The sequence below is a fragment of the Panthera tigris genome, chromosome B1 (genome assembly GCF_018350195.1).
Source record: "Panthera tigris isolate Pti1 chromosome B1, P.tigris_Pti1_mat1.1, whole genome shotgun sequence".
Lineage (NCBI taxonomy): Eukaryota > Metazoa > Chordata > Mammalia > Carnivora > Felidae > Panthera > Panthera tigris.
The window spans coordinates 104,082,235-104,108,466 of NC_056663.1; the positions used below are offsets into that span (position 1 = coordinate 104,082,235).

Genomic DNA, 26,232 nt, shown 5'->3' on the forward strand with positions numbered 1-26,232 from the left:
GCTTTAGTTTATGTAATTAATTTTTTTAAGTGTTTAAATTCCAGTTAGCTAACTAACATACAGTGTAATATTAGTTTCAGGTGTTCTGTGTGATTTTTATGTTTTCAAGCCTCACATTTAATCCATTTTATTTTTGTGTATAGTATAAAAAAGTAGTCCAGTTTGATTCTTCTGCATGTTGTTGTTCCAATTTCCAAACACCATTTGTTGAAGAGACTATTTCCCATTGCATATTCTTTATTGCTTTGTCGAAGATTAATTGCTCACATAGTTGTGGACTCCTTTTGGAGTTTTCTGTTCTGCTCCATTGACCTACTTGTCTACTTTTGTGCCAGTACCATATTGTTTTGACCACTGCAGCTTGGTAATATAATTTGAACTCTAGAATTACGATGCCTTCAGCTTTGCTTCTTTTTCAACGTTGCGTTGGCTATTCAGGGTCTTTTGTGGTTCCACATAAATTTTAGGATTGTTTGTCCTAGCTCTGCGAAAAATGCTGTCGGTTTTTTGATAGGGATTGCATTAAATGTTTAGACTGCTTTGGGCAGTCTAGACATTTAACAGTATTTGTTCTTCCAATCCATGAGTGTAGGATGTTTTTCCATTTCTTTGTGTCATCTTCAATTTCAGGTCTTTCACCTCTTTGGTCAGGTTTATTCATAGGTATCTCATGGTTTTTGGTACAATTGTAAATAGGATTGATTCCCTGATTTCTCTTTCTGTTGCTTCATTATTGGTGTATAGAAATGCAACAGATTTCTGTACATTGATTTTGTATCCTGCAACGTTACTGAATTTGTGTGTCTGGCAATTTTTTGGTGGAGTCTTTGGGTTTTCTATGTAGAGTATCACGTCATCTTCAAATAGTGAAAGTTCTACTTCTTCATTGCTGATTTGGATGTTTTCTTCTTGGTGTCTTATTACTGTGGCTAGGACTTCCAGTACTATGTTAAATAGTAATGGTGAGAGTGGACATCCCTGTCTTGCTGCTGACCATAGAGGAAAACCTCTGTTTTTTTCCCAGTGAGTATGATGTTAGTTGTGGGTTTTTCATATATGGTTTGTTCCCTCTAAATCTACTTTGTTGAGGGCTTTTATCATGAATGTATATTGTACTTTGTCGAATGCTTTTTCTGCATCTATTGAAATGATCATGGAGGTTCTTATCCTTTCTTTTATTAATGTGGTGTATCAGGTTGATTGATTTGAGATTATTAAACCACCCTGGCAACCCAGGAATAAATCCCACTTGATCACGTGGATGATTTTTAACATATTGTTGGATTCAGTTTGCTAGTATTAAGTCCTACTGGTTGTAAGAACTCGTGAAATTTGGCCTTTTCGTTTTCAAAGCCAAATGTTATGGGGATAGTTTGTTTCTCTCCCTTCTCCTCACCTCCATGTCTCTGCCCTTCCTCCCCTATTCAATGTGGCCTCCTCTCTATTTTTGGTTGTGGAGTTTGTTCTGCCAGTCTTTGGGTAGTTTTCTGGTTATTTATACTGATGTGAGTATTATCTAGTTATATCCATGGGACAAGGTGAGCTTAGGATCCTCCTACTCCACCATCTTCCCCTATTATCTTTTAATTATTAAGTTTATCTTTTAAATCTATCTTATAAATCTATTGATTTATCTTTTAATTTTTGAGTTTTAAGAGACTTTATATATTCTGGATATAATCTTTATTAAATATAGGCTTGACAAATATTTTGTCCCAGTCTGTCTTGCCTTTTTATTCTAACAGTATCTTACTGAAGAGTAAAGGTTTTGATGAAATCCAATTTATTGCTTATTTTTATGGTCCATGTTTATCGACTGTATCTAATCAATGTCTCTACACTGACACAGCAGTTATCACACTCTTGTCTGATTATTTCCATCTCTGTCACTTTGAGTCTTTCTGACCTTGGAGATCACCTGGCTATTATTCAGAACCCTCTTTTTTGAGGGTAGGAATAGTGAAGCTGATGAAGTTCCTGACAGAAGAGAAGGTGTGCTCCATTTCCCTACCTTGCTTTCTCACCCCTTACCATGTGATCAGAAGAAACGGGAGTGGTGGAACAGGTCTGTTTTTATTAATATTCCTTCAGGGATGGGTCGCATTTTTCTTCTTCTCTGCATAGCTGGTAACTTTTTATTGAATGCTATCTTGAAATAGCATATTGAAATTTAATTGAAATTTATATTTTTGAGTGAATTTTGTTGTGTTCCTTTAAAAAGTGCTGGGACTTCATTCTGGCATTTGTTAAGTTATGTGGGATCATCTTTGTCCTTTGAAGGCTTCATTTTAAGCTTTTTATGTCAGGTGCAGAGCAGTATTCAGTCTAGGTATAATTCAGGTGGTACTATTCTAAGGATTCTACTTGATGCTCCCCGCATTACAATATCTTTTTACTCTTACTGGTATAGATGCAAACTGGTCCTAGCCATATATGAATTTTTAAAATTGTCTGACTTTCTGTTTTCCAGTAATTCTCCCCCCCACCCCATCTTGTGCAGATCTGCCCCACACATGTCAGATCACTATTCAGGTAAAGATTAAAGGGGACCCCTTTAACAGTCTCTAGCACTTTCCCTCTGTGCAGTGTTTTTTTCTGGTAATCTGTCCAGCGATTTTAGCCATCTTCACCTCTCTGAATTCCAATTTTGGTTTCCTCAACTCTGTGATACTACTAGGCTTTGTTTGAGTCCCCCTCCCTGAATTGCAACCTAAAAACAATCTATAGGCAGTAAGCAGGAATAATTGTAGGGCTCATCTTGTTTGTTTTCCTTTTTTCTGTTCAACTGCCTACTACTTAATTTCTTAAAAAGTTGTCTCATCTATTTGGTTTTCTAATTTTTAATATTGGAGGGTCTATTTCCACTTTTTTTCCAGCTTATTTATTTATTTTTGAGAGAGAGAGCGCAAGTGAGCACATGCACAAGTGGGGGAGGGAGAGAGAGAGAGAGAGACAGAGAGAGAGAGAGAGAGACAGAGAGAGAGAAGGAGACACAGAATCTGAAGTGGGCTCCAGATTCTGAGTTCTCAGTGCAGAGCCCAACGTGGGGGCTTGAACCGCAAACTGTGAGAGCATGACCTGAACCCAAGTCAGATGCTTAACCAACTGAGCCACCCAGGTGCCCCTAGAGGGGCAATTTCCATAGCAGTTCATTGTTCATAGAAAGAGACAGAAAGTCACTACATACTAAATATATGAGCTTCTATTAACTTAGTAATTCATAATGCTGATAAATGGCCCTTTGTTATATATTAAAATGAAAGCAAATGGAACTGTACACCATTTGCTATAACAATGAAATAACTTACATTTTTAAGTCCATTTACTGCATAATAATAGGATTCTCAAAGCCCATAAGCCTAGAAACAGCATGCACAAGATCAAGTTTTCAAATGTGGCAAAATCTGAATCTCCTGTAGAACTTGTAAAAAATTAAGATACCTGCCTCTATACTACTGAATCAAGAATTTAAGAATCCAGGCATGTACGTTTTTTCAAAAGCTCCAAGGGTGATTCTGATACATACTTCTTATTATAAACTATTATTCACTAGTTTGGTAGATATTATAATGTTTGAATAAATAATTCACCAAAGATAATAGTAGGCATATCTAATTCTGAATACCACGAAGTTTGAAAAGGGAGTCCTAATAATTAAAAAAACAAGCAAATTTTCATCACTAATTATACAAAGCAATTGTGAATCATTCAAAAGAAATACACAGAGCAACTATGCATCAGACAAAAGGGAATACATATGGACCACTGACAGTTGTGTATTTGCATTCTAACATTTATTAGTCACGTTTTTATTATTCTGGAAATAGACTGGTTTAAAAGGTGGCTTTAAAATAAACCAGGTTTCAAAAATTAAAAGTATGAACTTAACAATGCTATTATAAAGGTCATTTATTATTTTATATAATAATAATTTTGTAATAAGTGTTTACATACAATCATTACTTCACATAATTGTATTATGTGATATACATTGTATATATCATTATCTTCATTTATTCCTAAAAAGTAAAAATCACAACAATTATCCCAGTTAGTGAAAATATCACTTACCTCTTTCACGGTTGCATCATCAAAAAATACCCACTTGGAACTCTTGGTATGAAAAGCAAAGGCACAATAATGTCGGCTGGTGTAGCAGATCATACCAACGAGGTGAAGTTCACTATTTTTGGCATTTTCATCAGTAACCCTATAAAAAAGCTGTTTAAAAAAATAACATGTAATTTAATACTGTATCTTTTTAAAAATGAGGAATAATAATTTGGTGAGTCATATATTAGACTATCTATGAAAAATACTTCTTATATAAGCTTCCCCAATCCACTATTATATTAGTACAGAAGGTACACTGACATTGTACTGAACAGAATTACTATTAACTATTAATTACCATTAATTATATAACTATTAATATTATTAGTCCAATAAAATCACTACAATTTAGTTCAGTAACACATTGTCTCCAATAACACAGAACTGACACTTTATATACATAAACTGGAAATGGGGGATAAATTACACAATTCCTAATAATTTTTTTACTGAATCACATATTTGAACAAACATTAACATATTTATAAAAGATAATTATCTAAAAGATTAATGGTGATATAAACCAATTCAAAATATATTAAGATGTTAATATGCATATTAAGAGATCAGTGCTATAGATGAATTTTGTATCTTAAACCTTTCTAGGTTAATATTTATATTGGTCATTACCCTACACACACACATATTTATCAGCAATATCACCATTCTAGAGTGATATCGAATTAGAACACAAGATTGTTTATAACTAAAAGCCGTTCCTAGTCTACTCAAGAAAGGCATTCCACTTAGCCTGATTTGATGAACTTTATCAGCACTACATCTTTCCTTTAGAAAGATAATTTAATTCTGAAAAACAAAGTATATTATAATATATGAATATGTTTTAAAAGAATTTAAAAACAAAAAGGAAGTGAATGAAAACAGTTGAGATACCCCAGGAAGATAAAGATGTGTTGCTAGATTCCGAACAACATCTTCAGTCAAGTCAGAATGCTCAGAATCCCAGACTAAACCAATTGTAACAATTTCTGGGCAATTCATTAAAACACGGCGAATTTTTATTTTTTGGCCACAGTTACTCTAAAGAAAAACACAAAAGGCAAATTTTGAAATTACTGAAACATATATACCATAGGTGATGCCTGACAGTTTGTACTATACATTAACAATCTTTACATACATCAGAAATCTATTTTTTCAGCATACTAAAATGGACTTTTATCAAACTAGTTGTCTTAATTATTGATTAAACAGGAAGTTTATTTTAAATCAAAGTACTTTGGTATCTTTGTAATTTTAAAGCAAGAAATCAATCTAAAAAAATGAGCCCTAAAACACTTGAAGTAATATTACATTAGAAAAAAGAATGATGCCACTTGTAATGTTTAATTTTTTTTTTTAATGTTTATCTTTGAGAGAGAGAGACAGAGACAGAGCATGAACAGTGGGAGGGGCAGAGAGAGCGAGACACAGAATCCGAAGCAGGCTCCAGGCTCTGAGTTGTCAGCACAGAGCCTGACGCGGGCTCAAACCCACAAACTGCGAGATCATGACCTGAGCCGAAGTCGGACACTTAACTGAGCCACCCAGGCGCAGGGAAAAAAAAGAAACTAACTTTCTCTTTAGTCAAATGACAGATGTCAGAACTTAAAAAAATTAATCAGCATACACTAAATCCTTCACAAAGAGTTTTTAATAGTGCTTAAATAGCTCACATGGTATAAAGAGTTGCCTAAAATAACACTGAAAAAATAACATTTTAAAAAACGTTTATTTATTTATTTTGGGGAGAGGGGTGGAGAGGGGCAAAGAGTGAAGGGAGAGAGAGTCCCCATCAGGCTCCACTCCATCAGCACAGAGCCCAATGTGCGGCTTGATCCCACAACAATGAGATAATGACCTGAGCCAAAATCAAGAGTCAGGCGCTTAACCAACTGAGCCACCTAGGTGCCCCTGAAAAATTAACTCTTAAAATTAATTCCATGTAGAATTACTATTTACATGGTAATTTCTGAATGTTTATTTTCAAGTATGCAAACATATAAGCATACTAGCTTTCTCCAAATTATACTTACAGGACATTTCCTATAGTCATCAGTTGTATTTGCTGCTTGTAGCAACTCTGCAAACATTTCAGGCTTAAAACGTTCATGCCTTTCCATCATTCTTTCCACTTCATTGCTACAAAAGAAAGAAGCAGTCCCAAATGTGTCCTATGAACTTTAAAAAGATCTAACAAACTATGCATGAAAAGAAATTAAGTTCTCAATATGGGTATGATCATTTTTTCTGTTTAAGACAGGTTTTGTCTGAAAAATTAACCATAAAGTAAATTTCCATAAAGTGAAAAATTATGGAATTTGGCAGGTGCATGATGAAAAACATTTATTACCATGGTCTGGAACTACATGAACAAGATAATAAGATGCTCCAAGTTTTAAGTCAAATGTTTCTTTTACATTATTGTTTAACAAGTAGGGACTTGAGTTTAAACTCTGACCTAACAAGAACAACAAATTGTGGGAAAGGCTCCCTCTCTGGCCTCAAATTCTCAAAAACGAAGTTATAATTTTCAGCTAATAGAGGGGCCTTTTGCTGATTAATGCAGAAGTCCAAATCAAAACTACTTAGGTCAGGTTTGTGCCTTATGAATGCTGACCATTTCATTAGAACGTAGGCAGGATATCTATGCCACTTTTTGTGTAGTCTCTCTTAGAATCTAATTTTTATATACCAAAATATTAAGTATCTTTAAACAACCATTTAAATTATTTCCAAAAAGAAATGCAATGTAACCTTAAATATCCTTACTAGTTTCCATTCTAGATGTTCTGGTTCTGCTTAGTAATGTGAACTGCCCTAGAGTTGGATATACTTTACAGTTTCATGATTTAAATAATGTACAATATTCAGTAACAACTAAGAGCACCCATTCTTCTAAAGTACTTCATAAATGTATTAAAATGCACTAAATCTGACAAGCTCATTCAAATTGTACATTTAAAATAGTGTTTTTGTTAACATTTAAAATGACAATTTTTGTTAAGCCTGGAATTCAGTAACTGGTATTCAATACTTATTACCAATGAAAAGAAAGTGACTACAGTTAAACCTTAAATAACATGGAGGTAAGGGGCGCTAACCTTCATGCAGTCCAAAATCCACATACTAACTTCTGACCTGCCCCCAACTTAACTACTAATAGCCTATTGTTGGCCGGAAGCCTTACCAGTAACAGTTGATTAACACATATTTTATGTTATATGTAGTATATACTGTATTCTTACAAAAAGGCTAGAAAAAAGTAAATGTTATTAAGAAAATCATAAGGAAGATGTAATACATTTACAGTACTGCATGTACATTTATTGAAAAATCTCCATCTAAGTGGACCTGTGCAGTTCAAACCTGTGTTACCGAAGGGTCAACCATAATTACCATTTAAAGTCCGGTTTCTTGCAATTTGTGGTGTAGACCTCTACAGAGAGACTGATGGAGCTCTAACTCTGTTACATAAGATACTGCCTCAGAGCATTGTCATTATATAAGAGTTTCAAAATAGACTTAAAGTTTTATAGTTTTTAATTTGTGGCCTATCCTTGTCCAGACACCATCCTACTTTTCATACAAAGTGAAAAAAATGAACCTATAATTGACTGAAGTTTAGGGAATGTTTCCTTAAACCAATATCCCCAACTCTATATACTAAGAAAGATACTAAACACACTCAAATAACCAAATTGATATTATTCAACAGTCTTTAAGTAATATTGTGTTATATCAAAAAAAGCCAGGTAGTTTAATATTATAATGAAACAGATAAGCACCTGATATTCACTTTGTACAATGATTAAAATATTGACAGCATTTAAAAAAAAAATTTTTTTTAACGTTTATATATTTTTGAGACAGAGAGAGAGCATGAACAGGGGAGGGTCAGAGAGAGAGGGAGCCACAGGATTTGAAACAGGCTCCAGGCTCCGAGCTGTCAGCACAGAGCCTGATGCGGGGCTCGAACTCACAGACTGTGAGATCATGACCTGAGCCGAAGTTGGACGCTTAACCAACTGAGCCACCCAGGTGCCCCTTAAAAATTTTTTTTAATGTTTATTTATTTTTGAGAGAGAGAGAGTGTGAGTAGGGGAGGGGCAGAGAGGGAGGGAGACACAGAATCTGAAGCAGGCTTCAGGCTCTGAGCTGTCAGCACAGAGCCCAACACAGGGCTCGAACTCACGAACTGGGAGATCATGATCTGAGCCAAAGTTGTATGCTCAACCGACTGAGCCACCCAGGCGCCCCAATAGCATTTAGTAACTAACTGTTGAACTGATTTATTCTGATTAATAATTATTGATCCATGCTTTATTTTTTTGTATTAAAATACCTATAAACATTTATTCAATGTTTACCATATATCAAATATTTATATTCTCAAATACCTGTTAGAAAATGTTCAAACAATTCTTATGTAAAGTCTAGGGATCATATGGATCCCTAATTAGTAATGTTTCATGCACAGGGAGGGAGGGGACAGCCAAGCATAGGCAAATTTTTATTTCAGGTTAATGTTGAGGCCTTAAACTCAATAAATCTAATGAAGAATTAATGTCACCATCCCCCCAACCCCCTTTCTGCTTACCCTAGTTTCCATCACCATGATGGGATATGGAGCTGATGGGTCACTACAAAGATAGCACCTTAGCAAAAATGAAGAAATAATGTGCAGCTCCATTTACCATTGAGCTTGTCATTTTAAACTCTGCTTCACAATTCCAAAAACTTGGTATAAATATAAATAGATACAAATTTTCACTAATATTTGGTACATTTCATTAAGTATACATTTTAGGCTAAAACAGAAACATCCAACTGAGACAGACGTCACTTAGTACTTCTGATGGCAGCATATTTTTTAAGTTTAAGACAGAGAGTAGATATTCACATATGTTATGGTTTTATAAAATAAATGCTCAATGTGCTTAAATGTATTATTAACGTCTCTGGTAAGGTTCTTACCATAGGGCTGTTGTAGAAATGTACCGCACAAATTCTGTAAAAGGTAGAGGATCTGATGATGCTCCACAGCTACGACACACACACTACAGGTAAAAACATGTTTAATTTATCAATCATAAAACATAAATGTAATACATATATTACATATATTTATTTATGTTATATATTATACCAAAGTACAAATGAATGAAATAAATATAACAAATACAATATCTAATAAGGTGGTTAAGCCATCTCACCTGTTCATACAGAGTCATGGCAAACTTCTGGTGAGTGATACAAGATTTAGAGGTACACATGTCTGCATCTCTGCTTGGCACTATATGAAAATGAATCCTCTCCAATATATTTTCCTAATTTAAAAATTAAAAGACAAATGACTTGTGAATCTTACAGAAGATACTTCATAATACAACTATTTTTAACTTTATAAATTTAAAAATCTTTTTAGGATTTTCCAAAGTGTTAAATTTAACAGCACCATATATATTGTCAGCTTTTCAGCTTTCCTCTTTAATCAACCCTTCAAATACCGTTCAGTTATTCACCTTTTGTAGTATTAGCTTTTTTAAAAAAATTAAATAAAAGAAACATTAATTTAATAAATATCTTTAATACCCTTTAAAAAATCAATTCATGGTGGCTGACATGTAGAATTTAATAGAAAACATAAGTTTCCCATATTTGCAGCATTCTCACATTGAAAAAAACAGTTGATCTTTTAAAAATCCTACTTGGGATATTTTAATAGTCTGTATAACTCACATTCAAATAGCAATGACAAAGGCTTGCAATACCTACACTAACATCCTAATGCAAGAAATCTGCTCTGCAAACAAATTTCATATTAAATTTCAAATTTATAATACAGATTAATAAGGAATATTTATTTCTTTAACAATCCTTTTTAGCAAAAGCCTATCAAATAGATTCTTTATTTTTATCTAATGTTAATATTGAGAGACAGAGGGAGACAAAGCACGAGCAGGGGAGGGGCAGAGAGAAAGGGAGACAAAGAATCTGAAGCAGGCTCCTGGCTCTGAGCTGTCAGCACAGAGTCTGACTTGGGGCTCGAACCCACAAATCGCGAGATCATGACCTGAGCTGAAGTCGGATGTTAAACCGACTGAGCCATCCAGACACCTCCAATGGATTCTTTTAATTAGCTAAACATCTGCCTCCTCTGCCCCAGGAAATTTAAAACCATTCAATTATTTAAGCCTAAATTTCTAGATATTCTATGAATTATCAAACCATGTACTAGGACATTTCACTTAAGTGAAAATAAACTATAAAATTTGGTATTGTACAAAATATATTTATATTTTAAATAATGGATCTATTATGAACATGAGAATTATGAAAAGTATATTTTAGGACTGTGTATGCTGTTTCGGACACACTTTAATCAACATGGAAAGTGTGTTAAGCAGTGCATTAGTCAAAGAGCTTTCCACCTGTCTGAGAAAATAGTAAAGATACTCATTAAAAAAATGATAATAACATATAAATGTCAAATCAAAACCAAAAGTCATGAAACACACAGAGTTTTGAAGGGCGGGTAAGACAAGGATGCACTAAGCAGTATGGATTCCTTTCTATTGTTATAAATTTATGTTTCATTCCTCTCAAAATTCACATCACTTAAGGAAAACAAGCTAGTATCCTGATTTAGGGATTATCAAAAATACTTACAAAGCACTCTGCAGCATCATCCATAAGGCCCAGCTGAAATCGCTGCTCATCTTTGAAGCTTTCTGCTAGAGCGTGTCTTATATTATCCGAAGGAAGTGCTTTTTCTCGACTATGTTGAAACTGTGCAAATATTGTCTGGGGATCAACAAGTACATCAGTAAGCTTAAAGCCAAAAACTAAAGAAACACTTCAGTAATTTCACTATAACAGAGTGAAACTCACACTATACCTAGAAATGGACATAGTCTTTTGCTCTAAAATTCCATACAAAATTTATTTCTATCAACAATGTATAGAAATGGTTGCCCCAGTCTCTAAATTAAGTGTCAGTGTGCACAGAATTAAATGAGTTCTCAGTTCCCATCCTCAGAGATTCTGATTGAGTATGCTGAAGTCAGAAGTCAGGGCAATTTTTAAACTGTTCCCAGCTAATTCTGATCCAAGTTGTTTAAGGAAAAGTTCTAAGTTGCTATAAATCTAAAAGTATGCTATAGGAATTAAAATTATGTTAATCAAAAATAAATAAACCTCAGAAAATGACAAATGCTGGTTTAAAAAGAAACAAAAATTAGGTAAGTTCAATGGGATGACAACTTCCCACCAATTAAAATTATCTTTAAAAACTGACACTGTACAATTTGTATGAAGTCAGACAAAAGATGATGACTTTTAATTTTTTGAAAAATGTTTTAATTTTCAAATTATCAGTTTTCCTCACTTGGAGCAACCTAAGCCTAAAAAACGGTGGAAACACTCACAAAAACATGATTTAGGTATTAATCTGGTTTTCCATTTTCCTTATTGAATTTAAGGAAGAAAAACTATTTAATAAGTTCCAATTTTATGACAATCACTTTAGGTGAGAGAAAGTGGGAGGAAAAAGGTTTTCAGTGACAACCCCACCAAGTAAGAATTGGTCATATTAAGTTCTTAAATAATTAGCTCAAGGGGTATGTCACCTCAAAATCAATTTTTTTTTTCCAGATCAACATCTGATAGGCTAGGAAGATATTTCAAAAACCTGTTCCACTACTGTAAGAAAAATCTAATTTATAAATAAATAAGAAATTGAAAAATAAAGATGCCAAATGATATTAGATATCTAGAATTATAATTTTTAGGTATAATTACAAATATGAAAAAGCAAAAAATATTTTAGATATCATTTCTTATGTAAGTAATAAACTTTTCAAGGTAATATTTAAGATATTAATCCTACACAAGAGTGTCATTTATTTGTCATCTGTTTTTTGACTGCCTAGTGTATGTGAGGCATCTTCACTAGAAAACAGACAAAAACACTGCCTTCGTGGAGTACACATTCTGGTTGTAGTAAGGGGAAGGCAAGTAACTAGTTATATGTTGGAATATGATAGACACAATAGAGAAAAATAAAGACATAAAATAGAAGAGAGAAAAATAAAGTATTATAATGGAAATAGGGATGCTGAGAAAAGGGAGGTTAATTATTACCTAGGGTGGTCAGGGAGGGCCTCACTGATGTCCTCATTTGAGGACTGGCATAAAAGAAATAAGACAGGGGGCGTCTGGGTGGCTCAGTCAGTTGAGCATCCGACTTCGGCTCGGGTCGTGATCTCACGGTTCATGATGTCAGCGCGGAGCCTGCTCCGGATCCTCTGTCCCTCTCTCTGTCCCTCCCCCATTCATGCTCTCTCTCAAAAATAAATAAAAACATTTAAAAAAAGATTTAAAAAGAAGAGTGTAAGCTACAAAAACATCTAGAAGAAAAGCATTCTAGACAAAAGGAGTAACAATGAAAACACTCAGATGGAAGCCAGCTCTGAGAAATTGGAAGGAGGTAGCCAGTTTGGCTAAAGTGCAGTATGTGAGACAGGGAGTAAGTTTTGGAGGCAGGTAAGTGATTATGTAAGGCTATGAAAGATTTAGTCTAGACATTTTAACTATACTAGTTTTTACAACTGGACAAAATATCCAAAATTTACTGTGGCGTAAATAAAATGCGGTATTATAATTTGATCTAAGGTAATTCTTCATCCCCTAACAATAACCCTATTTTGCCATGTTCTAAAAAAGAGAGTGTAAAATTGCCTTCTTTGGTGATTTATATTCAGGAATATAAATCAAAATAAAGCATGAAAATCACTTTTTATTTTCTTGTATGTATGTGTGTGTAAAAATATTCAAGAATGTAAAAGAATGAAATGTTTATCTCTGAAACACGTTAATAAAATCTTAATAATAATCTTAGTAATTTTTAGGTAAAAATCTCAACGACATAAATGAAATGCTACTATATACATGATTCCCTGTTTCTGTCTTTGTCTCTCTTCTATCTATTTTCATCCAAGTAGCCAAACAGATCCAGTTGAAATATTACATCTAATTAAAACAGATTATATCACTCTTCCACTCAAAACAATCCTGAGACTTCCTAAATCGCTCAAGAGGAAAGCCAAGGTTCTCACAAAGGTCTAGAAGGACGTACACAATATGGACTCCTGTTCCAGTTATTTATTGCTCCGTAGCAAACCACCACAAAATGTAGATACTACAAATAACATTTGTTTTGATCACAAATCATCAATTTGGGTGAGAACAGCTCGATTCTGCTCCACTGGGAGTTATCTAGGACAGTTTGAATGCTGGAACCCAGAATCATCCGAAGGTTGCTCATTACATAGAGCAGTTGATGGTGGCTGTTGGCACTACCAATCAGCTTGGGACTTCTGATATAGCTGTGGCCAGCTTGGCCTTCTCGCAGCATGGGGGCTCACTCCCAAGAATGACACCCCAACAGACAGAGCCAGATAGAAACTTTACCAGCTTTTCTAATCTAATCTCAAATGTCTGCAGCATCATTTCTGCTACATTCTATTTGATGGGGATGAATCCTTAAGGCCAGCCCATATTCAAAGAATTAGACTCCACCTTTTGATAGGAAGAGTGCAGAAGAATCTGAAGATATGTTTTAAAGCCACGAAAATTCACCTTACTTCTGAGCTCCCCTCCTATCATTCTCCCCCTTGCTCAGAAAGCTTCCACCACCCAGATTACCTTGAATGTGTCACACATACTCACCTTAGGACCTTTCCAGTTACTGTTTCCCTACTTCCCTGGAATATTCCATTCCGTCACCTCTTCCAGGTTATAGTTTAAACTTTCTCAGTGAGGCTTTCCTGGCTACTTAACACTCTCTATTCCCTTTCCCTGATTTACTTCCCCTCCTTTTTTAATTATTACCACCTAACATACTTTATATTTTGCTTACTTATTTTCCCCTGTCCTACAAGAATATATAAGCTCCATGAGGTCTGACGCTTTATCAGATTGTTCATTGCTGTATCCTCAGTAACTAGAGGTGCACAAAATTCAGTAGCTCAAACGTTTTATAAAATGAATAAAGAATTGTTTCAAAATAGTGAAAAATATAACATTCCTAATATTTTATACTATTTAGAATATTAATTTTCACTGTTCTTCCATAAAAGGGGGGACCATAAAGCTGAATAAATCATATTTTAAGAATTCACCTTCAAAGCTCTAAGTCATCTTGACAATGAACTTTAATTTCAAATAAACTAACCAAATCTGTCAACTAAACCAAACAAGCTATCAAATACAATTAAATTTTAAAAGGTTACCTTCAATGCACAAAATATACAGGCATCTCCCTGACAAACATGTCCAGTTAGAACCCGTAAGCTTCTTCGGAATATATCCAATTGCCATAAAACCTAAAAAATTGTAAGAAAAAAAAACAGTGAAGAAAGAAATATAATAAAATTTTTCTTACTAAGATAAAAGACAGATTTCAATATTTTTTTAATTGTAGAAGGCTAATAACTTAATCTCTTGTGCACAGACATATACAACCCCTAAAACTAACAGCAACTATTAAACTGCTACATACATGTAGTGAATATATATAAGATGGGTTTAGAAGACATTCCTGTTGATTCACATGCAAAAACTGACAGACACAGAATAAGAAAAAACTAATTCCTCAGTTAAGGATTTTATATGAACAGGAAACAAGCGACACTGAATGGAGAACTTGGCAGTGACATTAAAAAGGAAGTGATTATAATACTTGGAACAAACTGAACTTTAGCAAGGAAAAAAATTGGAGTTGAAAGGTAGGGTGTATCAAATAAGGGTCAGTATGTAACAGCAAGAAAAAAAATGAGGAGGCCTCTGGTCACTGCATACTGAATGAAAAAAGGGCCAGCTGTGTGGTAACGGAGACAGCACAGTAAAAAGCATCAATTAAGGAGTAATATGAATATATTTGCTGCAATTATGCATTTGTTAGTTGTTACTAAAAGACAAGGACAAATAAAAACCACTGTAACTGTTTCAATAAATCAATCCAGTACTTAAAATCATTCTAAAAAAATCTGAAAAATGTACAGTGAGGATAATTTTGCCTGCTTCATTGCTGTTCTTGTAAGGATTAAATAATATGTAATAATACATAAAGTATTTAGAGGACTGCCCAGTACATAACTGGCACAAATGCCAGCTGCTATTTGTTGCTATAATTACTATTACAAGAAACAGATAAGATCTCCAAGTTTCCCTTTAACTTTCATTTTCTCAAATAATAGAACTTAGAAAACCCATTAACGAGCACTTATTTCTCCCAACTAGAAACAAAGATTAATAAAAACAAATGATTTTAATGAGTTCCTATATTTTCAATTACTCAATAACTAAAGGTCATTTCAGAATTTCCCTTTGACAGTTGCTTTTTCTTAAAGAAAACTAATAGAATCCATTTATCTATAATAAATAATTAGGTGTTTTACAAAGCACATGAAAATGTTTAATAATTTTCTTGCATATCATACGTATCAAATCATACCATAAAATACATGGTGTTGGAATTCATTCATTCATCCACCAAGATGAAGACCATGACAGTACAACCTCGGGATGTGTCACAGCACTTTGCTTAATAATATAACATCTGAAGGCAGGCTACCTGGGTATTAATTTTGGATTTACTGCTTACCAGCTCTTGGGCTGACTTGAATAAAATATTTTCTGAAACTCAATTTTCTCATCAGTTAAATGAAGATAAAAGCAGTATTTACCTCTTAGGATTGTTGGAGGAATTAGATAAGAGAGAACATACAGTGTTCAGGTTAAGTACCAACACACAGTAAGAACACAATAAATGTGAGCTATTAAAGATTATAACTTTGTTTTCAGAGAATTTAAAACCATACCCTATGTCATAACTACTTAATTGTAGTTACATCATCAGATAAAATTCTAAAATATTCAGCCAAAAGAGAATACCTTCCATAATCTGCTTATAAGGCTAGTGATGTGATTCTTTTAAATGTAACTGGAATGGGGGCGCCTGGGTGGCTCAGTCGGTTAAGCGGCCGACTTCGGCTCAGGTCATGATCTCACGGTCCGTGAGTTCGAGCCCCGCGTCGGGCTCTGTGCTGACAACTCAGAGCCTGGAGCCTGTTTCAGATTCTGTGTCTCCCTCTCTCTGACCCTCCCCTGTTCATGCTCTGTCTCTCCCTGTCTCAAAAATAAATAAAACGTTAAAAAAAAATTAAAAAAAAAAAATGTAACTGGAATGTTTTCCGGATTAGCAAAATGTTTAAATTACACTAGATCTAAACTATAGAAAAAATACTTTGTGTGACTTCTCTATACATTATTCAGTGTAATAGTTTAACTCTTATTTTAACAAAATAGCAAAAATTATTCTAATTGTAGTTAATCCTTATCCTACTTCATTTTAAAATGTTGACTACAAGCAACCAATGGATCCAGGGAGAAATCAAAGAAAAAAATTTAAGTGATATCTTGCCATCTGCAACAACATGGATGGTCTTAGAGGGCAATAATGCTAAGTGAAATAAGTCAGGGAGAGAACAACAAATACCATATGATTCCACTCATATATGGAGTTTAAGAAACAAAACAAACAAGGAAAAAAAGAGCCAAAATAAAAAATAGACTCTTAAATACAGAGAACAAACTGATGGTTGCTACCAGGTCAATGGGCCAGGGATGGGTGAAATAGATAAAGGGGATTAAGAGTATATTTATCTTGAGCACTGAAAAATGTACTGAATTGTTGAATTCTTATATTGTACCCCTGAAACTAATATGCAAGTTAATCACACTTGAATAAAAAACCAAGGGGAATGGGGCACCTGGGTGGCTCAGTTTAAGTGGCCCATTCTTGATTTCAGCTCAGGTCATGATCTTGTGGTTTGTGAGTTCGAGCCCCGCGTCGGGCCCTCTGCTGACAGCTCAGAGCCTGGAGCCTGCTTCAGATTCTGTGTCTCCCTCTCTCTCTGCCCCTGCCCCATTTGTGCTCTGTCTCTCTCAAAAATAAATAACATTTTTTAAAAAGTTAAAAAAAAAAGGGGGGGGGGGACTGCTTAGAAATGTGGAGTGGGCGGAACCCCTAAGACAAATGAAAATGGAAACACAATGTTCCCAAATCTAGGGTATGCAGCAAAAGCAGTTCTAAAGACATTCACAGCAATACAGGCCTACCTAAAGAAACGAAAGTCCAAATAAATAAACTTTACATGTAAAGACTCTAGAAAAAGAAGAACGAAACCCAAACTTAGTAGAAGGAAATATGATAAAGATCAGAGTAGAAATAAATAAAAGACAGACTAAAAAAAATTTTTTTTAGAAAAGACCAGTGAAACTAAAAGCTGGTTCTTTGAAAAGAAAAAAAAAAAAACCAATAAACCTCAAACCCCAGAATTAGTTTAACAGGTGAATTCTACTAATCATTTAAAGAGTTGGTAATTATCTTTGTCAAAAATCAAAGAAGAAACACTTCCAAACTCATTCTACAGAGCCAACATTACCCTCATATCAAAACCAGACAAAGATACAGCACACAAAGAAAGAAAATAACAGGCCTATAGTTCTGATGAATACAGATGCAAAAATCCTCAACAAAATACTAGCAAACCAAATTCAACAGTACACGAAAAGGATCATACACCATTATCAAGTGAGATTTATTCCAGGGATCCAAGGGTGGTTCAATATCTGTAAATTAATCAACATTATGCTACATTAACAAAACAAAAATCTTATGATCTTAATATATACAGAAACAGCATCTGACAAAAATTCAACATCATTTATGATAAAAACTCTCAACAAAGTTAAAAATAAAAGAAACATACCTCAACATAACAATGACCATATATGACATAGAATAACATACTCAACAGTGAAAAACTGACAGCTTTTCCTTTAAGATCAGGGACAAGACAAAAATACCCACTCTGGTCATTGTTATTCAAGAAGTCCTAGCCACTACAATTAGATAAGAAAAGAAATAAAAGGCATCTAAGTTGAAAGGAAGTGAAACTGTCACTATTTGCAAATGATGTGATAATATACATAGAAAACCCTAAAGACTCCACCAAAAAACTTAGAATGAATTTAGTAAAGTCACAGAATACAAAATTAACATGTGGAAATTAGTTGTTTCTATACACTAATAATGAGCTATCAGAAAGAGAAATTAAGAAAACAATACCATTTAAATTGCATCAACAAAAATAAAATACCTAGGAATAAATTTAACAAAGGAGTTGAAAGACCTGTACAGGCATACCTCTGAGATATTGCAGGTTCAGTTCTAGACCACCACAATAAAGCTAATACCGCAATAAACCAGTCAAATAAACTTTTTATTTTCCCAGTGTATACAAAAGCTATGTTTACCCTATACTGTCATCTATTACATGTGCAATAGCATTAGGACTAAAAAACGATGTACATACCTTAATTTAAAAATATTTTATTGCCAAAAATGATAACCATCATCTGAGCTTTCAGAAAGTTGTAATTATTCTATTGGTGGAGGGTCCTGCCTCAATGTTGATGGCTGCTCACTGATCAGGGTAGTGGCTGTATAAAGCTGGGGTGGTTGTACAATTCTTTTTTTTTTTTTTTTTTTTTTTTTTTGGCAGTGGTAGGGTGGGGTTGTCTTCCAGTAAGGACTGGAAACCCTGCTAGACAAATTCTAAAAGAGCTGTAACACTCACAATTTCTTAAAATAAGACCATAAACCTTGCCACATTGCCTTCCTTTCGCCAACTATTTTTATGTAGCATGCAATACTGCTTGACAGAATTTTACCCACAGTAGAACTTTCAAAATTGGACTCCATCTTCTCAAACTCTGCTGCTGCTTTATCAACTAAGCTTATGTAATATTCCAAATCCTTTGTTGACATTTCAACAATCTTCACAGCATCTTCCAAGAGTAGATTCCATCTTAAGAAACCACTTTCTTTGCTCATCTGTAAGATGTTCTCATCCACTGAAGTTTTATGAGATTGCAGCAATTCACATCTTCAAGCTCCACTTCTAATTCTAGTTCTCTTACTTTTTCCACATCTGCAGTTACCTCCTCTACTAAAGTTGTAAACCCCTCAAAGTCATCCATGTACTTCTTCCAACCTATTAATGTTGATATTTTGACCTCTTTCCATGAATCATGAATGTTTTTAGTAACATCTAGATTCATTAGTCTTCAAGAATATTTTTAATTTACCTTGCCCAGATCCATCAGAGGAATCAATGCCTATGCCTATAGCCTTATGAAAGCTGTAGCCTTATGAAATGTTTTTTTGTTTGTTTTTTTGATGGAGTGCCCAAGCAGGGGGAGGGACAGAGAGAGGGAGAGAAAGAATCTTCAGCAAGCTCCATCCCCAGCACGAGCCTGATGCAGGACTCAATCTCACCACCCTGAGATCATGACCTGAGCCAAAATCAAAAGTCAGATGCTCAAATGATTGAGCCACCCAGGTGCCTCTGAAATGTATTTCTTAAATAGCAAGACTTGAAAGTGAAAATTACTCCTTGCAGAATGGATGTTGTGTTAACAGGCATGAAAACAACACTAATCTCACTGTACATCTCCATCAGAGCTCTTGGGTAACCAAGTGCATTGTCAATGAACAGTAATATTTTGAAAGGATTCTTTTTTTCTGAATAGTAAGTCTCATTAGCAGGATGATTTGATAAACCATGTTGTAAACAATGTGCTGTCATCTTTGTTGTTCCATTTAGAGGGAATGGGCAGAGTAGATTTAACATAATTTTTAAGGGCCCTAGAATTTCTAAAATGGTAAATAAGTACTGGCTTCAATTTAAAGTCACCACCTACATTAGCCCATAACAAGATATCCTGTCCTTTGAAGCTTTGAAGCTGGGCTTTGACTTCTCTCTTCTAGCTACGAAAGTTCTAGGTGGCATCTTCTTTCTATAGAAGGATGTTTTGTCTACACTGATAGTCTGTTGCTTAGCGTAGCCACCTTCATGAGTTATCTTAGCTAGATCTTCTGGGTAACTTGCTGCAGCTTCTACATCAGCACTTGCTGCTTCATTTTGCACTTTCTGTTATAGAAAAGGCTTCTTTCCATAAACCTCATGAACCAACCTCCACTAGCTTCAAACATCTCTTCTGCAGATTCCTCACCTCTCTCAGCCTTCATAGAATTGAAGATAGTTAGGGCTTACCTCTGGATTAGGTTTTGACTTAGGGGGATGTTGTGGCTGATTTGATCTTCTATCCAGACTTCTGAAACTTTTTCCATTTCAGCAAGAAGGTTTTTTCACTTTCTTATCATTTGTATTTTCACTGGAGTAGGACTTTTAATTTCCTTTGAGAACTTTTCCTTTGTATTCACAACTTTGCTGTTTGGCACAAGAGGCCTCACTTTCAGCCTCTCTCGACTTTTGCAATGCCTTCCTCACTAAACTTAATCATTTCTAGCTTTTGCTTTAAAGTGAGATACATGAGGCTGCCTTTCACTTGAACACTTAGAGGGCACCGTAGGTTTATTAATTGGCCTAAGTTCAATGTTGTTATGTCTCAGGGAATAGGGAAGCCCAAAGAGAGGGAGAGACATGAGGGAACAGCCAGTCAGTGAAGCAGTTAAAACACATACAACATTAACCAATTAAGTTTGCTATCCCATATGGGTGCAGTTTGTGGTGCCCCAAAACAATTACAATAGTAATATCAAGGCTAGTAATTACAGATCACCATCACAAATATAATAATGAAGAAGTCTGAAATACTCCAAGATTTTAAAAAATGTGACTAAGCCACACAAAGTGAGCAAATGCTATCGGAAAAATGGTGTCCACAGACGTGTTTGATGTAGGGTTGCACAAACCTTCAGTTGGTAAAAAAAAAAAAAAAAAAAAAGGCAGTACCTGCAAGGTGTAATAAAGTGAAGCACAATAGAGCAAGGTATGACTGTACTCTGAAAGCCGCAAGACATTTGTTGAAAGAAATCAAAGATGACACAAATGGAAAGATATTCCATGCTCATGGATTAGAAGAATTAATATTCTTAAAATGCCCATACTACCCAAAGCAATCTACAGATTCAATGCAATGCTCATCAAAATAGCAATGACATTCTTCACAGAAATAGAACATGGAACCACAAAAGACCCTGAGTAGCCAAAGCAATCTTGAGAAAGAAGAACACAGCTGGAGGCATTATGCCTCCTGATCTCAAACTATACTACAAAGCTATAGTAATCAAAATGGTGTGGTAAACACAGGAATACAGAGACACATAAGTCAATGGAACAAAGAGCCCAGAAATAAACCCATGCTTATACGGTCAATTAATATATGACAAAAGAAGAACATACAATGGAGAAAAAACAGTCTATTCAATAGTGTTGGGAAAACTGAACAGCTACATGTGAAAGAATGAAACTGAACCACATTTACACAACATACAAAAATAACTTCAAAATGGATTAGAGACTTGAATGTGAAACCTGAAACCATAAAATTCCTAGAAGAAAAGATACGCACTAAGCTCTATCTGATATCAGTAATATGTTTTTTTTGGACCAATCTCTTTAGGCAAGGGTAAAAAAGCTAAAATAAACAAATGGGATTGCATTAAACTAAAAGCTTTTGCAGAGCAAAGGAAACCATCAACAAACCAAAAAAGGAGGACACCTGACTGGCTCAGTTGGCAGATCATGTGACTCTTGATCTCAGGGTTGTAAGTTTGAGCCCCACACTGGGTGTAGAGATTACGTAAAAATAAAAAATATTTAAAAAACAAAACAAAAAGGCAGGGGCACCTGGGTGGCTCAGTCAGTTGGGCGTCCAACTTCGGCTCAGGTCAGGATCTCACAGTCTGTGAGTTCAAGCCCCACATAGGTCTCTGTGCTGACAGCTCAGAGCCTGGGGTCTACTTAGGATTCTGTGTCTCCCTCTCTCTGTGCCCCTCCCCCACTCGTGTTCTGTCTCTCTCTCTCTCTCTCTCTTGCTCAGAAACAAACACAAAAAGAAACAAAAAGAACAAAAACAAAAAGGCAACCTAATTAATGGGAAAAGAGATTTTCAAATCATACATACGATAGGGGATTGTTATCCAAAGTATATAAGGAACTCATAAAACTTAATATCAACATCAACAACAACCCAATTAAAAATTGGGCAGAGGACTTGAATAGATATTTTTCCAAAGAAGACATACAGATGGCCAACAGACACATGAAAAGATGTTCAACATGGAAATGCAAATCAAAACAATAAGATATCATTTCACAAGTATCAGATTGGCTATTATCAAAAAAGACAAAAGAATAACAAGTTTTGGTAAGGATGTGGAGAAAAGATAACCGTCATGCACTGCTGGTGGGAATGTAAATTAGTGCGTCACTACTGAAAACAGTACATTTTAATAATGTCTACTTTTAGTAATTTCTTACAAGACATACTCCACAATTTATTTCTCAGTGGTTTTTAAAAGTATTCATCAAACTGCATAACAATATTTACATTCTGAATTCTTAAAAATGAAGTCAGGCTTTTTCTAACAAAATCTATTTGAATAATTGTTTTGTTAGTAAGGATTGGCTTTGAAAATTAGTTTACATGGCACACATTTTAACATCCGGGACAACAGATCTCCTGAATTGAAGAGATAGAGGTGGAAGTTCAGGGACACCAAAGCAGCTAGAATTGGCAGGGCAGAGAACTGCAGAGGAGAGAGCTGCACAGAACAAATACCAGAGCTCTACAGAGGGTCCCCTTTGAGTATTCAGGCAATACTGTGAGGAAACCACCTATGGCTGGGGAAAGAAGTATTCCAAAAGATTAGAGGGGATAGTCCCCAGAACTCAAACCCACCCAGGACAGTGCCTGCTCCCAACAGCCGAAGTTGAGTGCTTCATAATTCACAGATAATTGGTTAAAGAAAGAAGGGTCTTGTCCAGTAGTAGATAAATTAATCCTAGATTAAACACAACTCTGGGACTGCCTGACAAAGCTTAAAAGTAAAATGATCGGGCGCCTGGGTGGCGCAGTCAGTTAAGCGTCCGACTTCAGCCAGGTCACGATCTCGCGGTCCGTGAGTTCGAGCCCCGCGTCAGGCTCTGGGCTGATGGCTCGGAGCCTGGAGCCTGTTTCCGATTCTGTGTCTCCCTCTCTCTCTGCCCCTCCCCCGTTCATGCTCTGTCTCTCTCTGTCCCAAAAATAAATAAAAAACGTTGAAAAAAAAAAATTAAAAAAAAAAAAAAAAAAAAAAAAAGTAAAATGATCAAACTGTTTCCAAATAAAGTATACCAGAACGAAGTTCAAGAATATTTCTAGGAATATAAAAATATCCATCACCCAACAAGATAAAACTCAAAATGTCTTACATCCAATAAAAAATTACTAGACATTAAAATAAACAAGAAAACATATTCCCAAATGAGGATAAAAATCAGTTGAAACCCATAATTTGCAGAATGACAGAATTAGTAGACAAGTACATTAAAACAATAACTATATTTCAAATGTTCAAGATGCTATAGAAAAGACTGAACATGTTAAGTATAGACTTCAAAAAGATTTTTAAAAGACCCAGATCAAACTTCTAGAGGTAAAATTACAATGTCTGAAATCAAAATACGCTGGATGGGATTAATAGATTAGACACTGCAAAGGAAAGGATTAATGAAGTTGAAAACATAGTAATAGAAACCATACAAAATGAAATCAAGAGAAAGAAAAAAAGATTGAGAGTGAAAATGAAAAGAGCATCAGTGGGCTGTGGGACAACCTGAGGCAACCACTTTTATATATAACTGGAATCCTCCAAAGGAAGAGACAGACAAAAAAGTTTGAAGAAATAATGGTTGGGGAGCCTGGTAGCTCAGTCAGTTAAGCATCCAACTTCGGCTCAGGTCATGACTTCATGGTTCATGAGTTCAAGCTCCGCGTTGAGCTCTGTTCTGACACAGTCAGAAATAATGGTCAAAAACTTTCCAAGTTTGATTAAAATCATAAACCCACAGATCTAAGATGCTCAATAAGCCCAAACACAAGAAACATGAAGACAACTATGTTGAGGCACATCAATATCAAATTGCTTTAAGCTAGTGAAAAAAAGAAAATTTTATAAGGAGCCAGAGAACAAGGACACATTACATACAGAGGTACAGAGGATGACAGTTTTTCATTAGAAATAATGCAAGCCAGAAGATAAAGGGCCAAAATCTTTAAAGTTCTGAAAGAGAAAAACTGCCAACTTAGATAGACTTCTTTAATGAGTAAAAATATCTTTCAAAAACAAAATTGAAACATTTTTTTCCAGACACACAAAAGCTGAAAGAACTCATTAACAACAGATCTGACCTACAAGAAACGTTAAAAGACTTCCTTCAAGGAGAATAAGTGATACCAGGATCTACACAAAGGAGTGATGAGCAACAGAAACGGCAATAACTATGTAGAGGAGTATAAATAACCTTCATGGTAAAGAGCAATGGAATGTTCATTTAAAAAAATATATTGCCACTGGAATATTTATCCATTTTCTGTACCATGTAAGTATGCTTTACACAACTACATACTGCATTTTGGAAGCCAGAGAAAAGGACAGAAATAGAGAGAAATATATATACATATATGTTTAAAAAAAAAAAAAAAAAAGACCTAGAAAAGGGTTAACAGAAAAATATTTGATAGAAGCCCTTTCTCACAGCTGATTTAATTAAAAGCATTTCATTCCACGTTTTTTTGGTATACAGTATTTCCCTATATCCAGTGCCATTCAATAAATATTTTCCTGCACTTCTCATAGCACTTAATGCCAGTGGGATCTTTAGGCCAGGGAAGAACAGTGACTGCCATTTAAGGGTCCCAATGTATATCAGAATGCTGATAGAAAAGCAAGGTTAGTACATATTTGCTAATTAAAAGAATTTCAACAAGGACTGAAGCAAAATGGATTAATTTTCAATTCCACTAAAATAGTGGTATCTAAATTATGATACCACAGAGACGATTTAAGGCTGCAGTGGAAGGCGAAGGGAGTTTGAATCCTGAGAATTAACTGTGCATTCTCATCTCAACCCAGGCTATCTATGGGGATTTCACTAGATTCCTTTTAAAAGAAAAGGGGGAGGGGGGGAAGAGATTAGTTGATTCAAAAAAACTATTTTATGTATTTCAGAAACATATTTTTAACTTACTAAATAAACATTTTAAGTCAAAAGATGTTTTTATAGCATAGATATGCATTATTCTGTTGCAAAAACATTCCCATTTATATTAAACAAATAATATTCACTTCTGTTTATAATAAAAAAACAAAATGCCAAGCCAAAATATTTTTGATACAATTAAAAGTAATATTAAAAAGGGTTTCCAGTCAATAATAACTTTACTCTTAATTTACAGTATAAGAAACATTAAACAAAGGACTTCTTGAAAAGCACTTTTGAAAATTAAACAAGAAATTATGGTCTCACCTGTACAGCACTATTAAGAAAGCAGCTGTTTTGTCCTGGTTCATTTAACAAGCCTTTGGTAGGGGCTAGGGACAGCATACTTCCAGGTTGATAAGCTTTTCCAAGATTGCCACCAGGTTTCCGTAAGAATTTCACCCATGCCATTTTCAAGAAACTCTGTTTACATTAAAGCTAAGAATAATATATATTACATGATATTTCTGATGATAAAAGGGATGATGTCTTGAATTGTCCACCTAAATTCAATGCAGTCAATTATAATAACATAAGTTTCCAAGTCCATATCTTTCCTGTTGCTGTAAATTTTTGATGACTTTGTCAAGCAAAAATAGGGCACACAAACACTGAAGTTCTAAAAAAGAAAGCTATTTTAAACATGACCTTAAAATTTTTATATGTGTTTAATTTTATAAGAGAGTTGTATAGTTACGGTAAAAAAAAGATTTTTTTTTTTAAACTGCTAAAAACAATGTCAATGAACAAATAATTTTCTTTGAAGTACAAGCCATTTGTCTTGATGATTTAAAAACCAGATGATACAAAAAGATGTTGAGTTCGCATTTGGCACGATTCCTTTGGTCATCTGTTTTCCTTATGTTTTTTTAATAAGAAGATTCTCTTTTCCAGGTGAAGTTATCAAAGGTGACTCCATATTTGTTATCAACGTGAC

The 26,232-nt window shown here is 34.7% G+C and overlaps 1 protein-coding gene and 1 non-coding gene across 3 annotated transcripts in view; both read right to left on the bottom strand.

The window, feature by feature from the left end:
* USP53 (ubiquitin specific peptidase 53) overlaps positions 1 to 25,990 on the bottom strand; it is a 50,040-nt gene extending 24,050 nt beyond the window's left edge. The window contains exons 1-8 of one of the 2 annotated variants that reach the window (XM_007087610.3): positions 25,563 to 25,990; positions 14,409 to 14,501; positions 10,786 to 10,920; positions 9,330 to 9,443; positions 9,091 to 9,173; positions 6,150 to 6,255; positions 5,008 to 5,154; positions 4,072 to 4,221 (exon numbers count right to left, since the gene is read on the bottom strand). In XM_007087610.3, the coding sequence (XP_007087672.1) occupies positions 4,072 to 4,221; positions 5,008 to 5,154; positions 6,150 to 6,255; positions 9,091 to 9,173; positions 9,330 to 9,443; positions 10,786 to 10,920; positions 14,409 to 14,501; positions 25,563 to 25,706 (972 nt within the window). In that variant the 5' untranslated portion in view covers positions 25,707 to 25,990. The remainder of the gene's footprint in view (positions 1 to 4,071; positions 4,222 to 5,007; positions 5,155 to 6,149; positions 6,256 to 9,090; positions 9,174 to 9,329; positions 9,444 to 10,785; positions 10,921 to 14,408; positions 14,502 to 25,562) is intronic. The other variant, XM_007087611.3, reaches the window with a different exon arrangement.
* LOC122238261 lies at positions 18,755 to 18,819 on the bottom strand. Its single transcript, XR_006217206.1, has one exon. It is a non-coding gene; the product is annotated as a U7 small nuclear RNA (small nuclear RNA).
* Positions 25,991 to 26,232: the final 242 nt, after the last annotated feature.